The sequence below is a fragment of the Paroedura picta genome, chromosome 1 (assembly GCF_049243985.1).
Source record: "Paroedura picta isolate Pp20150507F chromosome 1, Ppicta_v3.0, whole genome shotgun sequence".
NCBI lineage: Eukaryota > Metazoa > Chordata > Lepidosauria > Squamata > Gekkonidae > Paroedura > Paroedura picta.
In genome coordinates, this window is record NC_135369.1 from 143,320,583 (window position 1) to 143,340,453 (window position 19,871).

The following is a 19,871-nucleotide window of genomic DNA, read 5'->3' on the forward strand; positions in this document are numbered from 1 at the left end:
ATTTAGCTAGCATTTCATTGTTACTTCCCAGTCAGAAATTAAAATCTCCTGCTATGAAGATAGAGACCTCAGGAAGATTCTCCATAACAGTATCTAAATATGTATTTAGTGATTCCCTAAAAGGGGCAGACATCCTAACAGAAGAAAAAGGAGGCATATAAACATTTATCAGTAAGAACTGGAAGTATTTTATGAATAGATGGAAAGCCTGAGCAAGTGGAGGGCATGATTCTAATTTATTTAATTTAAAATTAGTGGCATTATTAAATAAGCAACATAACCTGGACGTGTAACGGCCTTTTGTATTAAATTTCAGGGCAGGGAGTACAAAGGAAGTAAAACCATTAATAATAATCTCATTAGATGACCAAATCTCTTGAGAAAAAATAATATCGAAGTGCTTAATACACTGTATTAGGTCAGGATCTCTTCTCTTGTTTCCCCATTTCTATATTCCAATATAGAAATTTAATATCCTGAATTTGATTAGAGGGAGACAGTAAATCCACTTCCACACTTTGATTCAGTGTCTCATGAAATTTTGAACAAATATACCCATTGGTGGCAATTTTAGGAAGAAGGCAAGTCAGATTTTTTGTCTTAGACTTTTCAATAGGTGTTCTAAGTAAATCCTTAGAGAGTAAGTCTTTCAGGACTTCACTGAGCAAATTAGGAGCATACAGAGGATCAATTTGTGAAGGATGTGACTATATTCCTTCAAAGCTTCCTGTCCTTTGGGCTTCAGAAGAAACTGAAGTATGTTGGCTATAGCATAATCCATCCAAAAGGCCTAATCATTGTTAAAGCATTAAGACATGATTTAATTTGCTCTAAGGAGAGTTCCAATTTTTCCTGAAGTTTCTTCATACTGGGAGTAATGGTGGGAGCAGCAGCTTCTTCCAAAAACCCTATGCTCAAATTAGACATAGCATCTTGGGTATCAGTGGAGTAACCAAACCCCTTGATTCAGTCCTTAGGATATTCATCAGAGCAGATCAGGATAGCTGAATTGGAGCACTGGCATACTTCATTTGATAGTAGTGGTTTGCATATGGTATCCTGGAACAATCTTGTTATAGATCAAACGCTACTAAGTGAAGTTTCTTCTTGTGTTACAAAATCACTTTTTTCATTTTTTTCAATATAAAATAGAACAGAAAAACAATTATATTAAGAGAACAGACATAATATATCTTTTAACTTCCTATTACATTACATGATTATTTTATTTACACCTCTAACCAGTTTAAACCATCATTAGACCCTTTTCACTATATATACTCAAAATATATATTCTTTAATCTTCAGATCTACAGATTATTCAACCATTTCCCCCGCTTCCCTAAAAAAGAAATAAACAAAAATGTATACTATAACATAGAAGATATTACATTTTCTCTGACCAAAATAATAAACTTCCATTGCTGGGGATCCAGGGCTGGCAGGGAGAGATGCCAGTGCTCCTGCGCAGGCCAGGGAAGGAGTGGGGAATGCCCACCACCTCCCTCCACCCCTCAAGCCCTGCTGCAGCCTCCATGGCTGTCAGGGGGGCTCTCAGGGGTTGTGGAGACAGGATGCATGACTCCTGGGGGTGGCAGGGAGGGAGGGGGAATGCCCACCACTTCCCCCCACCCCCTAAAGCCTCACTGTGCCCTCCACAACCCTCGGTGGGGCTCCTGGGGGTGGTGGGAAAACCAGAGAGTTCTTTCATTTCCTGTCTTCCTCTTTCTTTATCTCTCTATTTGCTTATTCCTCTCCTTCTCTGTCTCCCTCTTTCTTTCATTCTCTCTCTTTTGCTGTCATTCTCTCCCTCTCCTTCTGTCTATATTTATCTCTCTCTTCCTTCCATCTCTTTCTTCCTTTCTATCAACCTGTCTTTCTATCTACCTGTCTTGCTTTCTCTTTTCTTTTCTTTCTATCCTCTAATTCTCTCTTCTTTCATTGTCTCTCTTTCTCTCTTTATGTCTCTCTTTTTTCCTACCTCTGCCTCTTTTCTATGCTTTACACCCTCCCCCCATGCTAGAGCCTGTTGTATTTCAACCTACAATGGGATTTCATTCTAGTACATATATAATTCTCACAACCATTGTCACATATTTGAACATGCCAGATTTTCTAATTCATAGTCTCTCACAGTCAATCAGATGTTCTTTTATTTTTGTTTTCCCTTCCTTCTTCAGAAGGAGATTAGATCCATTTATATTCCACATCCCAAAAAATGTAATCCAGCTCCAGATCTCAGTGGAGACAAAGTCTCTGTTCCTATCCTCAATTTTTCATTGGTCTTTCTTTTGAGCTGGTGTTTGTGGCCAACAGTCATAATTCTGTCTCTCTCTGTATATATATATATATGTATACACACACACACATAGACCCCTTCCCAACCACTTGTCTCGACCCTAATCATGGAATGGAGGTGCTAAATAACTATCAGCCCCTGTCCAACCAGGCAACTCTCCCATGTGCCACCTGCCCGGGGGGGAGGGGTTAAATGGCTGACACCCCACCACCCAGTAAGCCACTCTCCACACAGCACTCATCCAACCATAAGAAGTAAACAAGAGGGGATACAATCCTGCCTCCTAACACACTATAAGGACACTCTCTGGCTCATGATCTCTCACTTTAAGGGCCTGGCCTGTATTCACCTTGACTGCAGATGGCTAGAAACAACATTCCAACTGGTCTCACTTGGAGCAAAGAGGGTGGGCACAAAGCAAGCCAATTCTTGAAAGAAGCTTGGTCACATACCCATTGTCCATTGCCAGATGAAATTTTCAACATGTTGGACTTGGTCCAGCTGGCACTGCTGGACCCATGCAACTCACCCATACAACTCTCTGGTAGGGGATCTTGCACAATTCTAATGGGGTGTCAGTTTGGCAGATGCCCCTTTCCCTTGGGAATGCATTACAGGTACATACCAACACAGTGGCCAGTTTGGGCTTTGCCATTTTTTAGGAAAACCACTGGTGTGCTCAGTAGTGGCCACACAGCTGGAATGCCGGTGGCCTATTAAGGGACTTAAGTTTCTTAGAATTCTTTTCTATCCTGGGCTGAATCTTCACTTACTTTGTTTATTCTATTGTGGATCCTGGTGAATTCAGATTGATTTGAACTTGGGTCTTTCTCTCCCCCCCCCCCCGAAATAGAAAAGTGTTTTGGACGTGGTTAGGGAAGCTCAGAAGGGGGGGCGGGAGTCAAATGCAGCAGGAGCCTCTTTCTTTTCTTGAATGGGGGGGAAGAGGATTGGAGACAGCAGAGGAGGTAGAAAAAAACCAAGAGGCAAATCTCTACTGAGAGAAAATAGGGCTTCTGGAGCCTCTGCTGAGATGAGTTAGGGTTTCCCCTTTAAGGCAAACTTAAGGGAACGAGGAACTGAAGCTTGGCCAATCAGGGCTTCTCTACCACGGAGCTCAGGAGCTAGTTCAGAACAGGCAGAGCTCTACATGTTTTCTCACACCGATTTTTCAAATATTGAGGGTTATATCCACTCTAGGATACTGCAGGGAAAAGATAGGGTCACTCTGGATCCATCATGTTTGTTGCAGGGGGGAAATTTAAATCAGACAAAATCAAAATGGAAATCGCATTCAGTGGAGATGGCAGGGACTGAATCAACCTGGGATTGGAATAAAAGCTTTGTGCAGATTCAGCCCTGGTCACAGTGTGCTTGTAGTGTAACCTGTTTGTGAACCAGAGAGTACTCTTCTGGTGTGACAACCAGGCAGTTGTCCTGTTCATGAACAAACAAACCTCTCACCCTGAGCAGGTAATGCAGGGTGCGATCTTGGTTCCATCTCCTTGTTATCATGGGAAACCATGATGAAATTCAGATTTGCCCTACGAAAATCCAACATCCGCGTCTGGCTACAAGCTTCCTTGCCTCCTCATCTCAAAAGGAATTCTATGAGGACATGGTCGCTTCCCCCTAGGGTCCCCACCTCCTCATCCACCAACTCTTGCCTGTTGGTCAGTATTAAGTCCAGTCAAGTTTATGGATTCCCTCAAACTTCCCTTTAGTAATAAACAGAGAGATCTCTCCTCACAGGATCCACTGTTATGAGGGCTGTGTTGGGCACTCCCATTTAAACTGGCCTGCAGGGAGAGTTCTTCTTGCAGAATCAATTGCTTTGTGAGCTTTTTTTGTCAATCCAGTTTAAAGAGAATGCCCAAAAGAGCCCAGCTGAGGTGCCTCTCAGCTGTTTTTTGTGACCGCTGATGATTTTTTTTCTATGTGTTTTTCAGTTTAAGTCTATTGGACCTGAAAAAAATAAGGGAATTCTGAAAATCCCAGACCTTAATACCTTATCAATATTGGGTTCCAGAATTTTTAAGGAATCCTGAATTTATTTTCAGATTGCATACCACACCCCTAGTCTGTATCCACGATTACTCATATGCTCTCAATATTTTGGAAGACTTTGGCCACCTCATGAAAAGGAAGGACTCCCTGGAGAAGAGCCTAATGCTGGGAGCGATCGAGGGCAAAAGAAGAAGGGGACGACAGAGAATGAGGTGGATGGATGGAGTCACTGAAGCAGTAGGTGCAAACTTAAATGGACTCCGGGGAATGGTAGAGGACAGGAAGGCCTGGAGAATCATTGTCCATGCGGTTGTACATGACTTCGCAACTAACAACAGCAACAACATCTGAAGTGGTCTCTAACCAACAACAGGTTGTGTCATGATAAATTTATTGATACCTTTAGAATTTGTCACCACAACATAAATCTTAATGCATAAATCGAGAAATTCACTAATTTGTTTCTATGAAACTGAAACACGTTTTAATTGAAGCTTATTACCTATAATAGGTTCATAACAATTTCTTGTTGCTAAAATGTTACACTGAAAAGGAATGTATCGATTTAAACATTTCTTTAAAGTATTTCTATGTTCTTCTTTCTCTTGAGGAACAAAGGACCCATAGGTAAAACCTTAGAAGAACTGAGTTTTCTCTTGGTGGTCCCAATTACCTGCTAAGAACAAAATTAATTTCAAGGAGATGCCTATAAAAATAGCTATGCAAGGTTTGAATGTCATAGAATCATAGAATCATAGAGTTGGAAGGGGCCATACAGGCCATCTAGTCCAACCCCCTGCTCAACACAGGATCAGCCCAAAGCATCCTAAAGCATCCAAAAAAAGTGTGTATCCAACCTTTGCTTGAAGACTGCCAGTGAGGGGGAGCTCACCACCTCCTTAGGTAGCCTATTCCACTGCTGAACTACTCTGACTGTGAAAAATTTTTTTTACTGATATCTAGCCTATATGATTGTACTTGTAGTTTAAACCCATTACTGCATGTCCTTTCCTCTGTAGCCAATGGGAACAGCATCCTGCCCTCCTCCAAATGACAACCTTTCAAATACTTTCATGTCCCCTCTTAACCTCCTTTTCTCCAGGCTGAACATTCCCAAGTCCCTCAACCTATCTTCATAGGGCTTGGTCCCTTGGCCCCAGATCATCCTCGTTGCTCTCCTCTGTACCTTTCCATTTTATCTACGTCCTTCTTGAAGTGAGGCCTCCAGAACTGCACACAGTACTCCAGGTGTGGTCTGACCAGTGCTGTATACAATGGGACTATGACATCTTGTGACTTTGATGTGATGCCCCTGTTGATACAGCCCAAAATGGCATTCACCTTTTTTACCGCTGCATCACACTGCCTGCTCATGTTTAGTTTACAATCCACAAGTACCCCAAGGTCTCGTTCACACACAGTGTTACCTAGAAGCGTATCCCCTATCCAGTAGGCATGCTTTTCATTTTTCTGACCCAGATGCAGAACTTTACACTTATCTTTATTAAATTGCATCTTGTTCTCATTTGCCCATTTTTCCATTGTACTCAGATCTCGTTGAACTCTGTCTCTATCTTCTGGAGTATTTGCCAGTCCTCCCAATTTGGTGTCATCTGCAAACTTGATGAGTAGTCCCTCCACCCCTTCATCTAGATCATTAATAAATAGGTTAAAAAGTACCGGACCGAGCACTGAGCCCTGAGGTACCCCTCTACTCACCTCCCTCTAGTCTGATGAAACACCATTGACAACAACTCTTTGAGTGCGGTTCTCTAACCAATTCCCTATGCACCTATCTGAAAATCCAGATTGCAGTCCTTCAATTTATCCATCAGAACATCATGGGGAACCTTATCAAAAGCTTTACTAGACTGGTCTGGGTCATCCTTCCTCCCTTTTTTGAAGATCGGAATAACGTTTGCTCTCTTCCAGTCCTCCGGGACATCTCCAGTCCTTAAAGAGGTCCCAAAGATGATGGACAACGGTTGTGCAAGTTCTCTGGAAAGTTCTTTGAGCACTCTTGGGTGCATTTCATCCGGCCCAGGGGATTTGAACTCATCCAGTGCAGCTAAATGCCTCTCAACAACCTCTCTGTCCATGTCAACCTGCCACCCAGAAACTATCTCTTGCCTACTGCCATCTCTAGATGTGCCTAAACCCTGTGGAAAAAAACAGATGTAAAATAGGTGCTGAGCCTTGCTGCTTTCTCTGCACCCTCCATTAGAGTTTGTCCATCCGCACCCAACAGTGGGCCTATTGCCTCCTTTACTTTACGTTTGCTCCTCACATAACTGAAAAATCTTTTCTTGTTACAGTGGGCTTCCCTGGCCAATCTTAGCTCACTCTCAGCTTTGGCCTTTCTTATGATTGATCTACATTGCCTAGTAACCTGTAGGTACTCTTCTTTAGAGCTCTGTCCTTCCCTCCATTTCCTGACCATCTCCCTTTTCTTTCTTAGTTCCTCTTGAAGTTCTCTGTTCATCCAAATAGGCTTCTTAGAGCTCCTGCAGTGTTTTCGTCTTTCTGGGATAGTCATTGATTGAGCATGCAATAGCTCTTGTTTGAGTAGCGCCCACCCTTCACATGCTCCCTTCCCTTCCAGCATTCTCATCCATGGTATGACATTCATCATGTCTCTGAGTTTATTAAAGTTTTCCCTACGAAAATCCAACATCCGTGTCTGGCTACAAGCTTCCTTGCCTCCTCATCTCAAAAGGAATTCTATGAGGACATGGTTGCTTCCCCCAAGGGTCCCCACCTCCTTCAGCTCATCCACCAACTCTTGCCTGTTGGTCAGTATTAAGTCCAATATGGCTGAACCTCTTGTGGGTTCATCTATCATTTGATAAATGAAATTGTCAGCCAGGCAGGTCAGAAAGTTGCATGACTGAGGACGCTTCACAGAGTTTGTTTCCCAGCACACATCTGGGAAATTGAAGTCACCCATGATGACAAGGTCCTGAGGCTTGGATATTTTCTCAAGCTGCTCACAAAGTGCAGCATCCACATCCTCTCATTGGTCAGGCAGTCGGTAGTAGACACCAACCACCACACAGTTTGTTTTCCCCTTGCTTATTTTCACCCAGATGCTTTCCACTGTAGATATACTCTCCTTCACTAGAATTTCCTGACAGGTAAGCCCTTTCCTCACATACAGTGCCACTCCTCCACCTCTGCAATCTATTCTGTTTTTTCCAAGCATTTAAGAAAAAGCATTTAAGAAAAAGAAATGTCAACAGAATCAAACTATCTGGTTGAACAATGTCAGGAACTTGTACTACACATAGTAAGTTTCTTTAGAGAATTGCAGCTTGTGAAGTTCCAGGCAGACAAAAGAAAAACATGACCAATGCCTGTTGAGCGACCATAAATGGATTTGAGTAGCTTTCAGCTTAAAGACTGAAAGTCAAAATGGTCTGTCTTAAGTCTCTTTCTCTGTTTCTGCTTCAGCCACGAATAAGTAAAAATGAATGTCCTGTTAGCAAAGATTTTTAAATCACATTGAAGGCAAAAGGAGGAAATAACTTTCAAGATATTAAATGTAAAAAGGTACAAAATCCATTATATAAAAAATTTTCCTTACAAGACTCCTTAGCAGTTGTCTGAATATTTGTAGATCTAAAAACGTTTTTTAAAAACCATGTAGATCAATGTAATGGTAAGATATCAATCATCAGGAAAACATTCCACAAACAAATATTTGCAAATGCTATCAGACAAGTATAAAACATACTGGAAAGTAAAAGCATTCTTATGTAGGACATAACAGCACTAAAAATACAATTTTAATCCTAGATGAGGATTAATGTTCTTCATAACAGAGAGAGAGAAGAGTAAGAACAGATTACATTCATCCCTAGTAATCACTTTGTTCTCTGGAAAGTATTCTGCTATTTGTCAGTTTTCGTTATTGTCTAAAAAGAAATATAAAATTCTTAATTAAAATTCTTAGGTATGAGTGAAAATCCTTAAAAAAATTATATGCTGGTAAACATTGTGGAGATATTCGCATTTGCTTAGAGCTACATGTAGCCACTGCATGACCCTCTTTTGAAGAAGGTGGCACTCTTTGCTATCTATAACCACTGAAGATCCACTTTGAACTCATTCTGCTGCAACATCATGCTGGCAACACAGACATTTTACACTCGACCAGATTATCAATCTTCTGTTACTCCAACCCCTAGATAATGGATTTCTATATCTTAATGAGTGCCAGATCTAATTATAAACCCCAAAAGAAACCGGTGCTCAGAACTGGACTAACTGTAATCTTGGTGTCACATAACTGTGCTCATTTTGCAATATTACCCACAAAAGCTACAAACATTCAGAAACAAGCAAGAGACCAGTAAACTCCCCAAGGGAAAACATTTGCAGGCTCTTGTAAAAAATGTATGCTTGTTGCCAGCAGAATTCTTTTTTTTTTCTTCAGAGCAAAGACCTAAACAATGGACAAGATTTGTTGCTGATCAGGATGACTAAAACAATGGCTGATATCAATTGTTTGTACTATTCTCTCCTCCGGACAGTTTAATCTGAAATTCCAGTAGAAATACAGCCTGTGTTAGCTTTTCAGAAGATCATGTATTTATTTATTTATTTGTTGGTTTATTATATTTATAATATAATATATAAATATTATATTATATGCATATCCTGCCACTCCCTGGCTTCTGGCAGGTCATAATATCAATAAAATACCCCACTAAAAACCCCATTAAAAGCTCAAACCAAAACTGGTGGCAGTAAAAACAACCCAAATCTCTCCCCCCCCCCCACTCCTCAGATGTTCCAGCCTCAACCTGGAAGGGGAGGGAAGAAAAGAAGGGGTTGAGATGATCAGATGGTCTGTGGAGGGGCCCAGATATTCCTAGTCCCAGCCTCAACCAAAAACCTAGCACAAGAGCTCGCCTTTGCAGGCCCTGCAGAACTGCGAAAGTTCCATCAGGGCCCGCAGCTTTCCCAGGAGCTCATTCCACCAGATAAGGGTCAAGACTGAAAAGGCTCTGGCCATGGTTCTCTCAGGATGGGGACTTCCAGCAAATTTGCACCTACCGAGCGCAAAGCCCCGCAGGTAAGTGATCCCTCAGTTATGTAGGGCCCAGGCCATGTGTAGCTGTAAAGGTCAGTACCAGCACCTTAAACTTGATCCAGGCTACAACCAGCAACCAATGCAGCTGCCTCAGTACTGGCTGGACATGGTTTCTCCAAAATGTACCCATGAGGACCCTAGCAACTGCATTTTACACCAGCTGCAATTTCCAGGACAAAGACAGGCCTGCGTAGAGCAAGTTACAGAAGTCCAGTCTAGAAGTGACCATTGCATGGATCACTGTGAACAAGCAGTCACACAGCAGGTAGAGTACTAGCAGTTGAGCTTGGCCTATGGGCTGTTCCAGGGACCTGGGCTTCCATTGATAAGGAGGTATCCAAGGTCACCCACAAGTTCCTGGCCGAGGGCAAGATTTTAAGTTGCACCCCAGCCAAAGTGGGGAGGCATGCTTCCTGTCCCACTGCTTTTCTGCCCAGCCACAGGACCTCTGTCTTGGAGGGGTTGAGTTTCAGGCAACTTTGCTCTAACTATCCAGTTATGGCTTCCAAACAACTGGCGAATGGATCTGGGGGGGAATCTGGCCTGCCATCCATGAGGAGATAGAGCTGGGTGTCATCTTTATATTGATGACATCCCACCCCATAGCTTTGGAGAAGCTGGGCCAGAGGGTGCATAAAGATGCTAAATAATGTGGGGGAGTGTACCACCCCCTGCGGGAGCTGGCAGAGATCTGAAAGCGGCTCCCGCACTGCCACCCTCCGGAGAGAGGAGCACAGCCACATAAGGGCTGTTCCTTGAACAATATATGTGGTGTACGAAGTATTAATCATGAACTTCCTTCATCAGAAGGTATCAAAAATAAAATGGCAGTTTTCAAAGACTTTTTACTGAATAGTTTTAGGTAACACATTATGCTGAACATGCATACTTTGACAATAAGGTATATAACAAATAATTAATCTGAAATAGAATAAGTGAATTACTACAAAGACAGAACACTGGAAAAATGGATCTCTCTGAGTAATTATTGCCTTCTAGTAAACTATTAAGACTGCAGCCCCATGTTGTGCATATTTTTTATGTTACTATTCTAAATACCTGATTAATCAAAAATATTATACATTTACCTATCAGGGTACAGTGTTACCAAGGAATGATGTAGATACCTGCTTCTACGATCTACACACATATGCACATATAAATGGCTAGGAATTGTGTGATATGAAATACAGAACTGCCAATGAGAATTCAGAGTTCCTAACCGGGATTTTCTAATGGATAAACTCCACCAGTTACACATAATATATTCTCTAAATTGGACACAGAAGACCTGGAAAAATGCCCCGACATTTCTAACCATGTTTACAATGGAAAAATTTGATATTTTGGGAAGCACTGGGGGTAAAACGCTCTGTGAGAAATTTTTCTTTTGGCACAGGAAAAAAATTGATAACCAGATAGTTGTGGGCCAGGTCTCCCAGTATCCCTCCTCCTGCCACTTACTTTCCAGCCCCCACTGCCGCTTCCAAAGTTGGTGCGCAAAAAATGGGGGGGGGGATGGAGATATGCACCACTTGCACCACCAATATGCAACATCACTTTCAGGCAGGATTCAGCCAAAACTCCAGTGTCTCCCTTGAGGTAATGATTTAACCAGAAGTGATGTCATGAGCTGGCACACCTGAGCCTGCCCCACTATTCCCTCCCAGGGGGTACTGCTGGCTGAGGCTGGCAACTGTTATTATGCCATGAGACTGTTTCTGTCCAAACACATCTCTCTTTTTTTCATTATAAACGTTGTCTTTTTATTTTCAAATTTTATTATTTGCTACATGTCCTGTAGCAAGACCCATGATACATGTGCAGAGGTAACATACAGTGCATCTCTCTGTATTTTTATTATTGGGTGTATTTAGAAAACTAGAGTATTTATACTTTTAAATTCCATAAATATCAAATAATACAATTTTATATGATAAGATATTATTGATGCATTTGATGTCATTAAAGCAATAAGATTAGTTTTGATAGGAAAACAAGAATTATATACTGTGTATACTCGAGCATAAGCCGACCCGAATTTTAGCCGAGGCACCTAATTTTATCACAATATCAACAATAAGAGGTAAGTGGGACCCTCACTTGAGTATAAGCCCAGGGGGGCTTTTTCAGGATTAAAAACAATGTGCTGAAAAAGTAGGCTTATACTCAAGTATATTTCAATTGTGGCCAAAACCCTCATTCTCCCTCCAAAAACTAAAACTTGTTTATGGCTTCAAAATGTCTCTACATTTTAAATCTCTAGAGAACAGACACTGATACATTGTCTATAGGGCAGTTTTTACAGCTTTGGGCATGTTTTAGCGCACATTTTCAATATGTGTGAGGCAATACACCCACGTACCTGATTGATGGCATACATAGACTCATAGTATACCTATTCCAGTACATACAGATGCCAGCAGAGGCACACAGTCAGGGTTGCGCGTCACAAGCAGCAACCCATTGCCAGGAATTGTGGGTTAGGGACACCAATTTAACAATAGAGTTTTGTATGAATGTTAGACTATTGTTCCAGTGTAATTAAATCCTGTGATGTTGTGTATTGGTGCAACTTTGGTGAATCCCGCCCATTCCCCAATTTTCCCTAGCTGGTCTCAGAAACACTGGGAATGGAGATAAGACGTGAGCTTGCCTCTGCATAGGGGTTTCAACAAGGCAGGCAACTGGATATGAATCTACTGGGCTAGCATTTAAAAAAATGCTAAAGCTTGCTGATAGTATGGCATATTTATTTATTTATCATACAGTACACAGATAAGAATCCTAACAATGAAGTTGCAGATTATAATTAGGCCTACTGAGAACTTCACATTCATCAGGCAAACATGATTTATTCAAGGGCCATGGTTTGCTCTGCCCATCTTGATTTCTGAGTAAGGCATATTTGTGGCTGTAAGTTAGTCATGGCTGATGGATTCTAATTTTATTTTGGGGTCAAATAAATCAATGTTATAAAATGTATATTTAAGGAGGAGGGAAAACAATCTTGAATATTGACTAAATTTCCCAGAAAATCCACTATTAAAATACCACTAATGGAAGTATGTTTCTATATATTTGATTTGGCAATATTAAAAAGTATATGAAGGGGAAAGAAAGAGAAGACTCAATGACAGCAATCTTATTTCACCTCCCAATCAAACTCTCAATTTTCTACATTAATTTCCTATATATCGTAATAAGCTATACTTTTCCACATACAAGTAAATGTATATAAATGAATACTTCCTCCAAAGTGCATCTTCCATGATTCAGTTGGCTGTTTTGCTATAAAAAAAATAAGTCTTTCTAATGCAATAACTGTCTGACAACTAAATTCTCAATTGCTAGTTATATCCTTTGTTCTTTATTTAGACTTTATCAATACATGCAATCCAGGGGAATAACTTTTTCCTCATGGAATAACTAAACCTTCAGCATAATGGTTCATATTCATAGGTTTCACATTTAGTAACATTATAATGGTATATGAAGAAACATGAATTCTAACCACTTTGTCCTCCTTTTGGAAAGCGTCCAAGGAAGCAGAGAAAAGAGAAAAGCAAAAAGAAAGAAAAGCAGGTGGAAATATTAATTAGCAGATTAAATAAAGTATCCTCAAACATTCGTTACTTGAAAATATCAATAGAACAACATGCACATAACATATATATTTCAAAAATACAGAATGACCCTGAATAGGAAACAGAAATGGAATAGATACATGATGTTTTAGTACTCCAGTTTTGATTCCTAAAGGATCTAAAGATCTATCAGCAAAACACCTTATTATGTTCAAAGCTGGTTAAAAAGATTCTTGGAGGACAAATACAGTGATAGCTATTAGCCTTAATGGCTAAAAGATCTAGCCCCTGTAGCATAAGGCCTTGTTACACTGAGATTAGATTAGTGCAATATGTTCTGAGTGGGGCTGCCCTTGAGAAGTATTTGGAAACTTCAATTTATATAGAATGCTGCAGCTAGGATGATTACTTGAGTAGGCTGTAGAGCAGTGGTTCTCAGCCTGAGGTTCAGGACCCTTTTGGAGGTCGAACGACCCTTTCACAGGGGTCGCGACAGGGCTAGCAGCTTGGCCGGGGGGGGCACTGCCACTGTTGCTGCTCCTCCTGCAGATGCCCGTGCTTGGCCACCAGCCACTCCAGCAGCACCTCCAGCACAGCGCAGTCTCCCACCAGGCGCTCCAGGTGGCAGTGCAGCTCAGCGGGACAAGAGGCAAAACTGAACTGAGAAACCCCGGGAAAAAAACAATTGCTATACAATCATGAACAATGGATCTTCATGCCATTGGTCAATTTCAGTTTAATTTCTGTGAAAGAACACTTGCATAATTTTTTGGTGGGGGGTCACCACAACATGAGGAACTGTATTAAAGGGTCGCAGCATTAGGAAGGTTGAGAACCACTGCTGTAGAGATTGTATCACTCCAGTCTTGGCCCATCTACATTTTCTCCCAAGTTGTTTCCGGGCACAATTCATAGTGCTGACCTTGACCTTCAAAGCACTCTATGGTCTGGGGCCAGCATACCTGACAAATTGCTGACTCCCTTAGGCCCATTATGCACGGGCCAAAATGCCCATGCTGGTGGTGGCAGCGCTTCGGGGAAAATCCTCGCTAATGCCCACTGCTGCCACCAGCACGGGTGCATCCCGGCCCAGGGCTACAGAAGGCCCTTGTTAAGCAAACACGGGAACTTATGCAGCTTCCTGAGTATGCTGAGGGCCAACAGGGGCTGTGCATAATCGCAAGTACCGGGCCTTTCGGTCCACCCAGCCCCAACCTGCGGTGTCCCTGTAGTGACCCTCTGCCCCCACCAGTGCGTGTGGAGGGGGCCTGGCCCCCACTCCCCCCCCGGACCCTCTCCACCTCCCCCTTGCCGCTTCAACTTACCTCGGCCGGCAGCGATCCAGCCCTTCTGGCTCTGGCATAAAGCGTGCATGCGTGCGCTATGCCGGGGCAGCCCAGCATGCCCTGCCCCCATGCGTACATGGGGAACAGCGGGGCATTGTGCCCCGCCGCAATGGCACGGCAGCAGCATGGGGTAGCTGCCGCCGTGCATAAAAGGTCTTACAGCACCACCTCCACCACTACAGTCATCCTGGAGCCCTGATTTCACTTGCCCTTGCCTTTTAAGATCAGTTGGGTGGTGATCTGAGAGAAGGTGATCTCAGTCATGGCACCAAAACTCTGGAATCCTCTCCCCAGAGAGATTCTTCTGTTCGTAACCTATGCTTAAATTGCCATTTCTGTCCCTTTAGTTCTGTTTTTAATTGTTTTAATGATGTGTGTGTTGGGAGCACTTTTAATGATTTAGAAATGTGATTTTATCATCTATGTTTTAATTTGTTAGCCACTTTGGTTGCTCTTGGGAGGACAGAAAGGCAGAATAAGTACATCCACCTAGGCAGTCCAAGTTAGCCTGATCTTGACAGATCTCAGGAACTCAATGGCAATGGCAAATTACCTTTGAGTATATCTTTTCTCAAAACCCCTATGCAGTCTCCATAAATCACATGCAACCTGAAAAAAAAGAAGAGTTGGTTCTTATATGCTACCTTTTCTCTATCAAAAGGAGTCTCAAAGCAGCTTACAGTTGCCTTCCCTTTCTTCTCCCTACAACAGAGACCCTGTGAGGTAGGTGAGGCTGAGAGAGCCCTGAGATTACTGTTCGGCCAGAACAGCTTTATCAGTGCAGTGGCAAGCTCAAGGTCACCCAGCTGGCTGAATGTGGGGGAGCGAGGAATCAGACCCAGCTTGCCAGATTAGAAGTCCACACTCCTAACCACTATATCAAGCTGGCTCTCTCTTGACAGCAAGTTCTACCACCTCCATCAAGAGGCAATAACATAGGAGACTTTGGACTCTGTGTCCTTGCTAGAGGAAGAAAAGATGCTAGATTAGAAGGACCACTAGACTGATCCAACAGAGCTGTACTCATGTTCTGGGAATGGCCTCCCCCTAAAGCATATGTTAAAGCTATTCACAAAGGTTTGATATGATATGAAGGCATAGAGCCAGAAGGAAAAAATGGACAAGTTGTCATTGCCTATATCTGCAGTGCTTTTCACTTGTGATCAGAGTCTCATTGAGTCTCATTGAGAATCAGTTTGATGTAATGGTTAGGAGTGTGAACTTCTAATCTGGCAAGCCGGGTTCAATTCCACCCTCCCCCACATGCAACCAGCTGGGTGACCTTGGGCTCGCTACCTGCTAATGACCTAGGCACCAGTGTGTAAGTGTGTTCTTGGACTCTCTACACAGCCCCACTTGTGAGCCTGCTTCCTCTTCTTGTGAAACACTAGTCATTTTGCGGCTGTCTCTGCAGACCTCTTTACTTCATTATTGGTAATTTTATTTTCCCTGAAATTCCTTCCCTTCCCCCCTAATTTTCTCTTAGCTGGCTTCGTGTATATATGTTTTGTGTGTCGTACCCCCTTATTTTCCCTTAAAAAAGCCTTTCTGTTCAAACATCCAAATGGTTCATTTTGAGAGTTCTCTAAGAGCAACTGGTGGAGATCCCAGAACCCCTCTCGCAAAATCTCCTTAAAGCTAATTTCCTTCAACTAATTAGAAGGCTGCCTCTCTCAGTAACATTAGATCAGATTTAGGGAAGCACAATGCCACAACACTGCAGATACAGCTAGATCCAGTTCTTTATCAGCAATACGAAGAGTCATCAGCATTGTTCTCACAACAGTCATCTCCTCCTACACTTATGAGTCTATGAAGGAGCCCATTTATCCTGTACCAGCTATGGAGGAAAATGGCACAATTCCATATTTAAGTCAGATCAAAGTAAGGGGGTTCTTTAGCAGGGGAGGAAGAGCCAGCTGTCTCTACTTTCCTATTCAGGGATTTGCAGATCAATAGGATCAAGTCATAAATATTTTAGTCAAGTATTAACATTGCAGTAATGCCTTTATCGGAGCTGACACTGGAAAGCATTTGACTTCAAGAAGTTATAATACATTTTCTCGCCTAGTATTACAAATGCAACAGCCAGGGTTATACTTTTGCCTAAATGGTCTGTCTTTGTCTAAGGCATGTCAGCATTTTGACTATTTAGTTTTTAGACAAATGTCCAAAAGTCACATCTACCTGGTTTCCACGCCTTTCAGAAATGAAGACAGTGTTGGTAATACTGTGGCCGAGTAATTCATCATTATACTTCGATGGGATAGCCTGTCCAGAAGGGTAGTGTGGAGCACTAAAGACTAACAACATTTATTCCAGCATGCGCTTTCACAAATCAAATTTCTGACCCCCCAAAATAAAAGGTTCCTGCTGCAATAATGTTGTTAAACCTGAAGGTGCCAGCAGACTTCCATTTCGTTTTGAGATACCTGATGTAAGGAGCATAGCCAGGAAAGGACTTTCAATATACTCTGTAATTCAGCCAAGAATTTAGTCCCATCTTATGACCTGGTTTTCACAGCTTTAGGACACCTGTCATTCATAACTGATATGTAACTGGGTCAAGGAACAAATGAGTAACTCGTGGTTCAAATATTGCTAGTTCAAAATCAGATCTGTTAGCTCAACTGAAAGTGCAGCTTTATGCAGAGTTATTTGAAGCGTATTGAAATCAATGGCCTTAGACTGGAGAAACCGAGTACAGGATTGCACTTTAAGTTGCTGAAGTGAACGCTATAGTTGGACTAAAACAAAGGCACCCTAATTATATATTCCTCCATGGGGGTTTCCTGTTTTGTTTTGCTGCCACAGACCAAGACAGTTACACTTCTGGAGTTATAGCCAGACTTAATAAGATTTCACAGTGATTCCTGGTTAATATACGGAATGGAAGACCTTTGATCAATCATGCAGCATTAAAAATATGCATGCACACGCCACTGACTGATAGAGGTATCAGAGTAAAGGCAGGGGTTTTTCTGCTGCAGCTAATTCAACTGTTGATACTTGCAGTGGACAACATACTGTATAATACGTGAATTTCTTGGGCGGGAGACCCAAATCCCACCATTACCAGAGTAACAGACCTTTTGGGGTTTTTTAGTGAGCTATCACTAGTGGAAATGTATCCTAACTTGATGATTAGATTTAACTCTGTTATCCAATTTTTAGTATATATGCTGCCAAAGCAAATGCATCTCTGTTGTCATTCTGTACATTGTGGAAGTACTCCGTCCAAGCATTGGGGAAAGGAAAGAGCAGATGATTTGGAGTGGGCAGAAAGAAAAACCTCCTCCCATGCTCAAACATGTCATCTCCTGTTGCAGCTTTCAAGGTGGCTAGATCTGGAAAAAAGAGGACTCTACTTCTACTACCATTCCTGTTAACAAGGAGAGGCCAGTTTACAGAGACTTTATCAAAGGCAATATGAATTCCATGATAAGAGGGGGGCAGCTGAATATTGTGGAAGACTTTTTAAGGTGAATATAATTTAATTCATCATCTTATATGCTGTTAATAAGAGACCCAGTTAAAAAAACAGAGTGAGGAATTCTGAGAATGAACCTGAAGAATGGATGACGTGACCAAAGAGAGATGGCTAGAGGGGAAGGGGCTGGGAAACTACAAAAACGCATTACAACCTAATCAAAAACACATCACAGCATGACAACAACACAGATGTTTCAGCAATTGTGTAAAGAATATTTTGAAACAGATGTTTCAGCAATTGAGTAAAGAATACGTTGTTTACCTGTAGAAAACTTACATTGTTTGATCGCAGGGAAACACGACCTCCACATCTGGCACAAAACTTTGTCCGGCAGTAAGAGCATAAATGGCCACAACCGTCAGCAAACTTTGTTTTGTGACAAATTCCACACATTGGTGTGTCATCCTTGTGCTCTCCTTGGTAACGGCGAGATTCTTCACCTATTTTTCTTACTTGCACTTTGTAACTTTCAAATTGCTGGTGCAATCTTCTGCAAGGAAAAGAAAGCTGTTGCTAGCAAGAGCACCAAGACAAAGCCATCTTCAGCAGGACTGTATCAACAGAGGCATCACACCAAAATTGCAAGATTTCATAGTCCCACTGTACACTGCATTGGTCATACCGCATCCAAAGTACTGTGTGCAGTTCTGGAGGCCTCACTTCGAAAAGGATGTGGGCAAATTGAGAGGGTTCAGAGGAGAGTGATGTTCTGGGGCCAAGGGACCAAGCCCTATGAGGAAAGGTTGAGGGACATGGCAATGTTCAGCCAGGAGAAGAGGAGGTTGAGAGGGAACATGATTGCTGTATGTATGTGTGTGTGTGTGTGTGTGTGTGTGTGTGTGTGTGTGTGTGTGTGTGTGTGTGTGTGTGTGTGTGTATGTATGTATGTATGTATGTATGTATGTATGTATGTATGTATGTATGTATGTAGTGATTTACTGGCCAAAGTGTGGTTGAGCCACTTTTGGAGGAAACGGCTTTCCTCCATTTTCTACCCCTTTGTTGCACATCTGAATCACTGGGGTGTGCTGTTAAAATGTTCACAGCACTTCCCACAGTGTCCCGGCCACTCCCCCACCGCACCCTTTATCACTGTACGATCTTCAGTTGACTTCTTTTTTAATGTTCCAAGTTGAGTGCTCTAGTACTAATATATCATTTCAGTGTTACGGTGGCACCACTGAGATGCCTTGACTCCATTGAGTCAATGGTGGCTGTAGGACATGATTTTTCTGTTGACCCTCCCTCACAGCAGCCTAAAACACCTCCCACAAAATCCTGGAAATCCATCCTTCCCCAAGGACAGGACTTTGGGGCCACTTCAGGCTGCTGTGGAGCAGGGGAGGAGGGGAAACCATGTGGTACGGATAGAAGTTATTGTGCTTGTGGAATTCTTCCTTTAAGAAGATAACACATGGTTCTAAGACTGGAAGACACAAGCTGTTAGAGATCTTAGATAATGAAATAAAAACAATTTTAAAAACCCAAAAAACATGATAGTACACTGAAAGCTCAGCATGGTACACTAGGTAGAAACTGAACCAGAACCCCTTGAAAGGGCTTTGGGCTCCTTCCTAAAAATTGGAAGTGAAGTTTCCCTTTCATAGAAAATGATGGCAGGAACAAGTTCTCTTCCCTGCCCCCCTTCTCTCTCTCTCTCTGCTTTTGGAAGGTATATTTTCAGACTGAGAATTCAAAAAAGGAAGAAAACAGTAGATAATTATATTTCTTATTAAATGAAGAACCCAGTGTTGTGAATATGGAGCATTAACAGATTTCATTATTAAAGGTCAAGTATAGGGGTGCAAACATGAGCGTTAACTGAGACAGATATGACAGTGGAAAAGGCAATCAACATATGACAAGCAGCAGCACTGGCATGATCAGGAGAAAAAACATCTATAGAGTAGGCAACTGTGAATACCAGAAAAAAGCAAGAGATAAGCAGTTTGGAAACAAAGTGAATAAAGGCATACAGATAATGACCCCCACCCCCATAATTGTCAAAGATGAAGCTACCCCAATAAATTGTGAATATTAGAAG

The 19,871-nt window shown here is 42.1% G+C and overlaps 1 protein-coding gene across 43 annotated transcripts in view; it reads right to left on the reverse strand.

Annotated features, from left to right (window-relative positions):
• RIMS1 (regulating synaptic membrane exocytosis 1) overlaps positions 1-19,871 on the reverse strand; it is a 354,394-nt gene that overhangs the window by 214,208 nt on the left and 120,315 nt on the right. For 36 of the 43 annotated variants that reach the window (XR_013226078.1, XM_077307073.1, XM_077306880.1 and 33 more), the window contains exons 3-4: positions 18,089-18,317; positions 12,916-12,927 (exon numbers count right to left, since the gene is read on the reverse strand). Coding sequence is in view for 40 of the 43 variants with exons in the window: in XM_077307073.1 (XP_077163188.1) it covers positions 12,916-12,927; positions 18,089-18,317 (241 nt within the window). In the remaining 3 variants the exon portion in view is untranslated. Of the gene's footprint in view, positions 1-12,915; positions 12,928-18,088; positions 18,318-19,871 lie in introns of those variants that run through there. The other 7 variants (XM_077306856.1, XM_077307183.1, XM_077306865.1 and 4 more) reach the window with 5 other exon arrangements.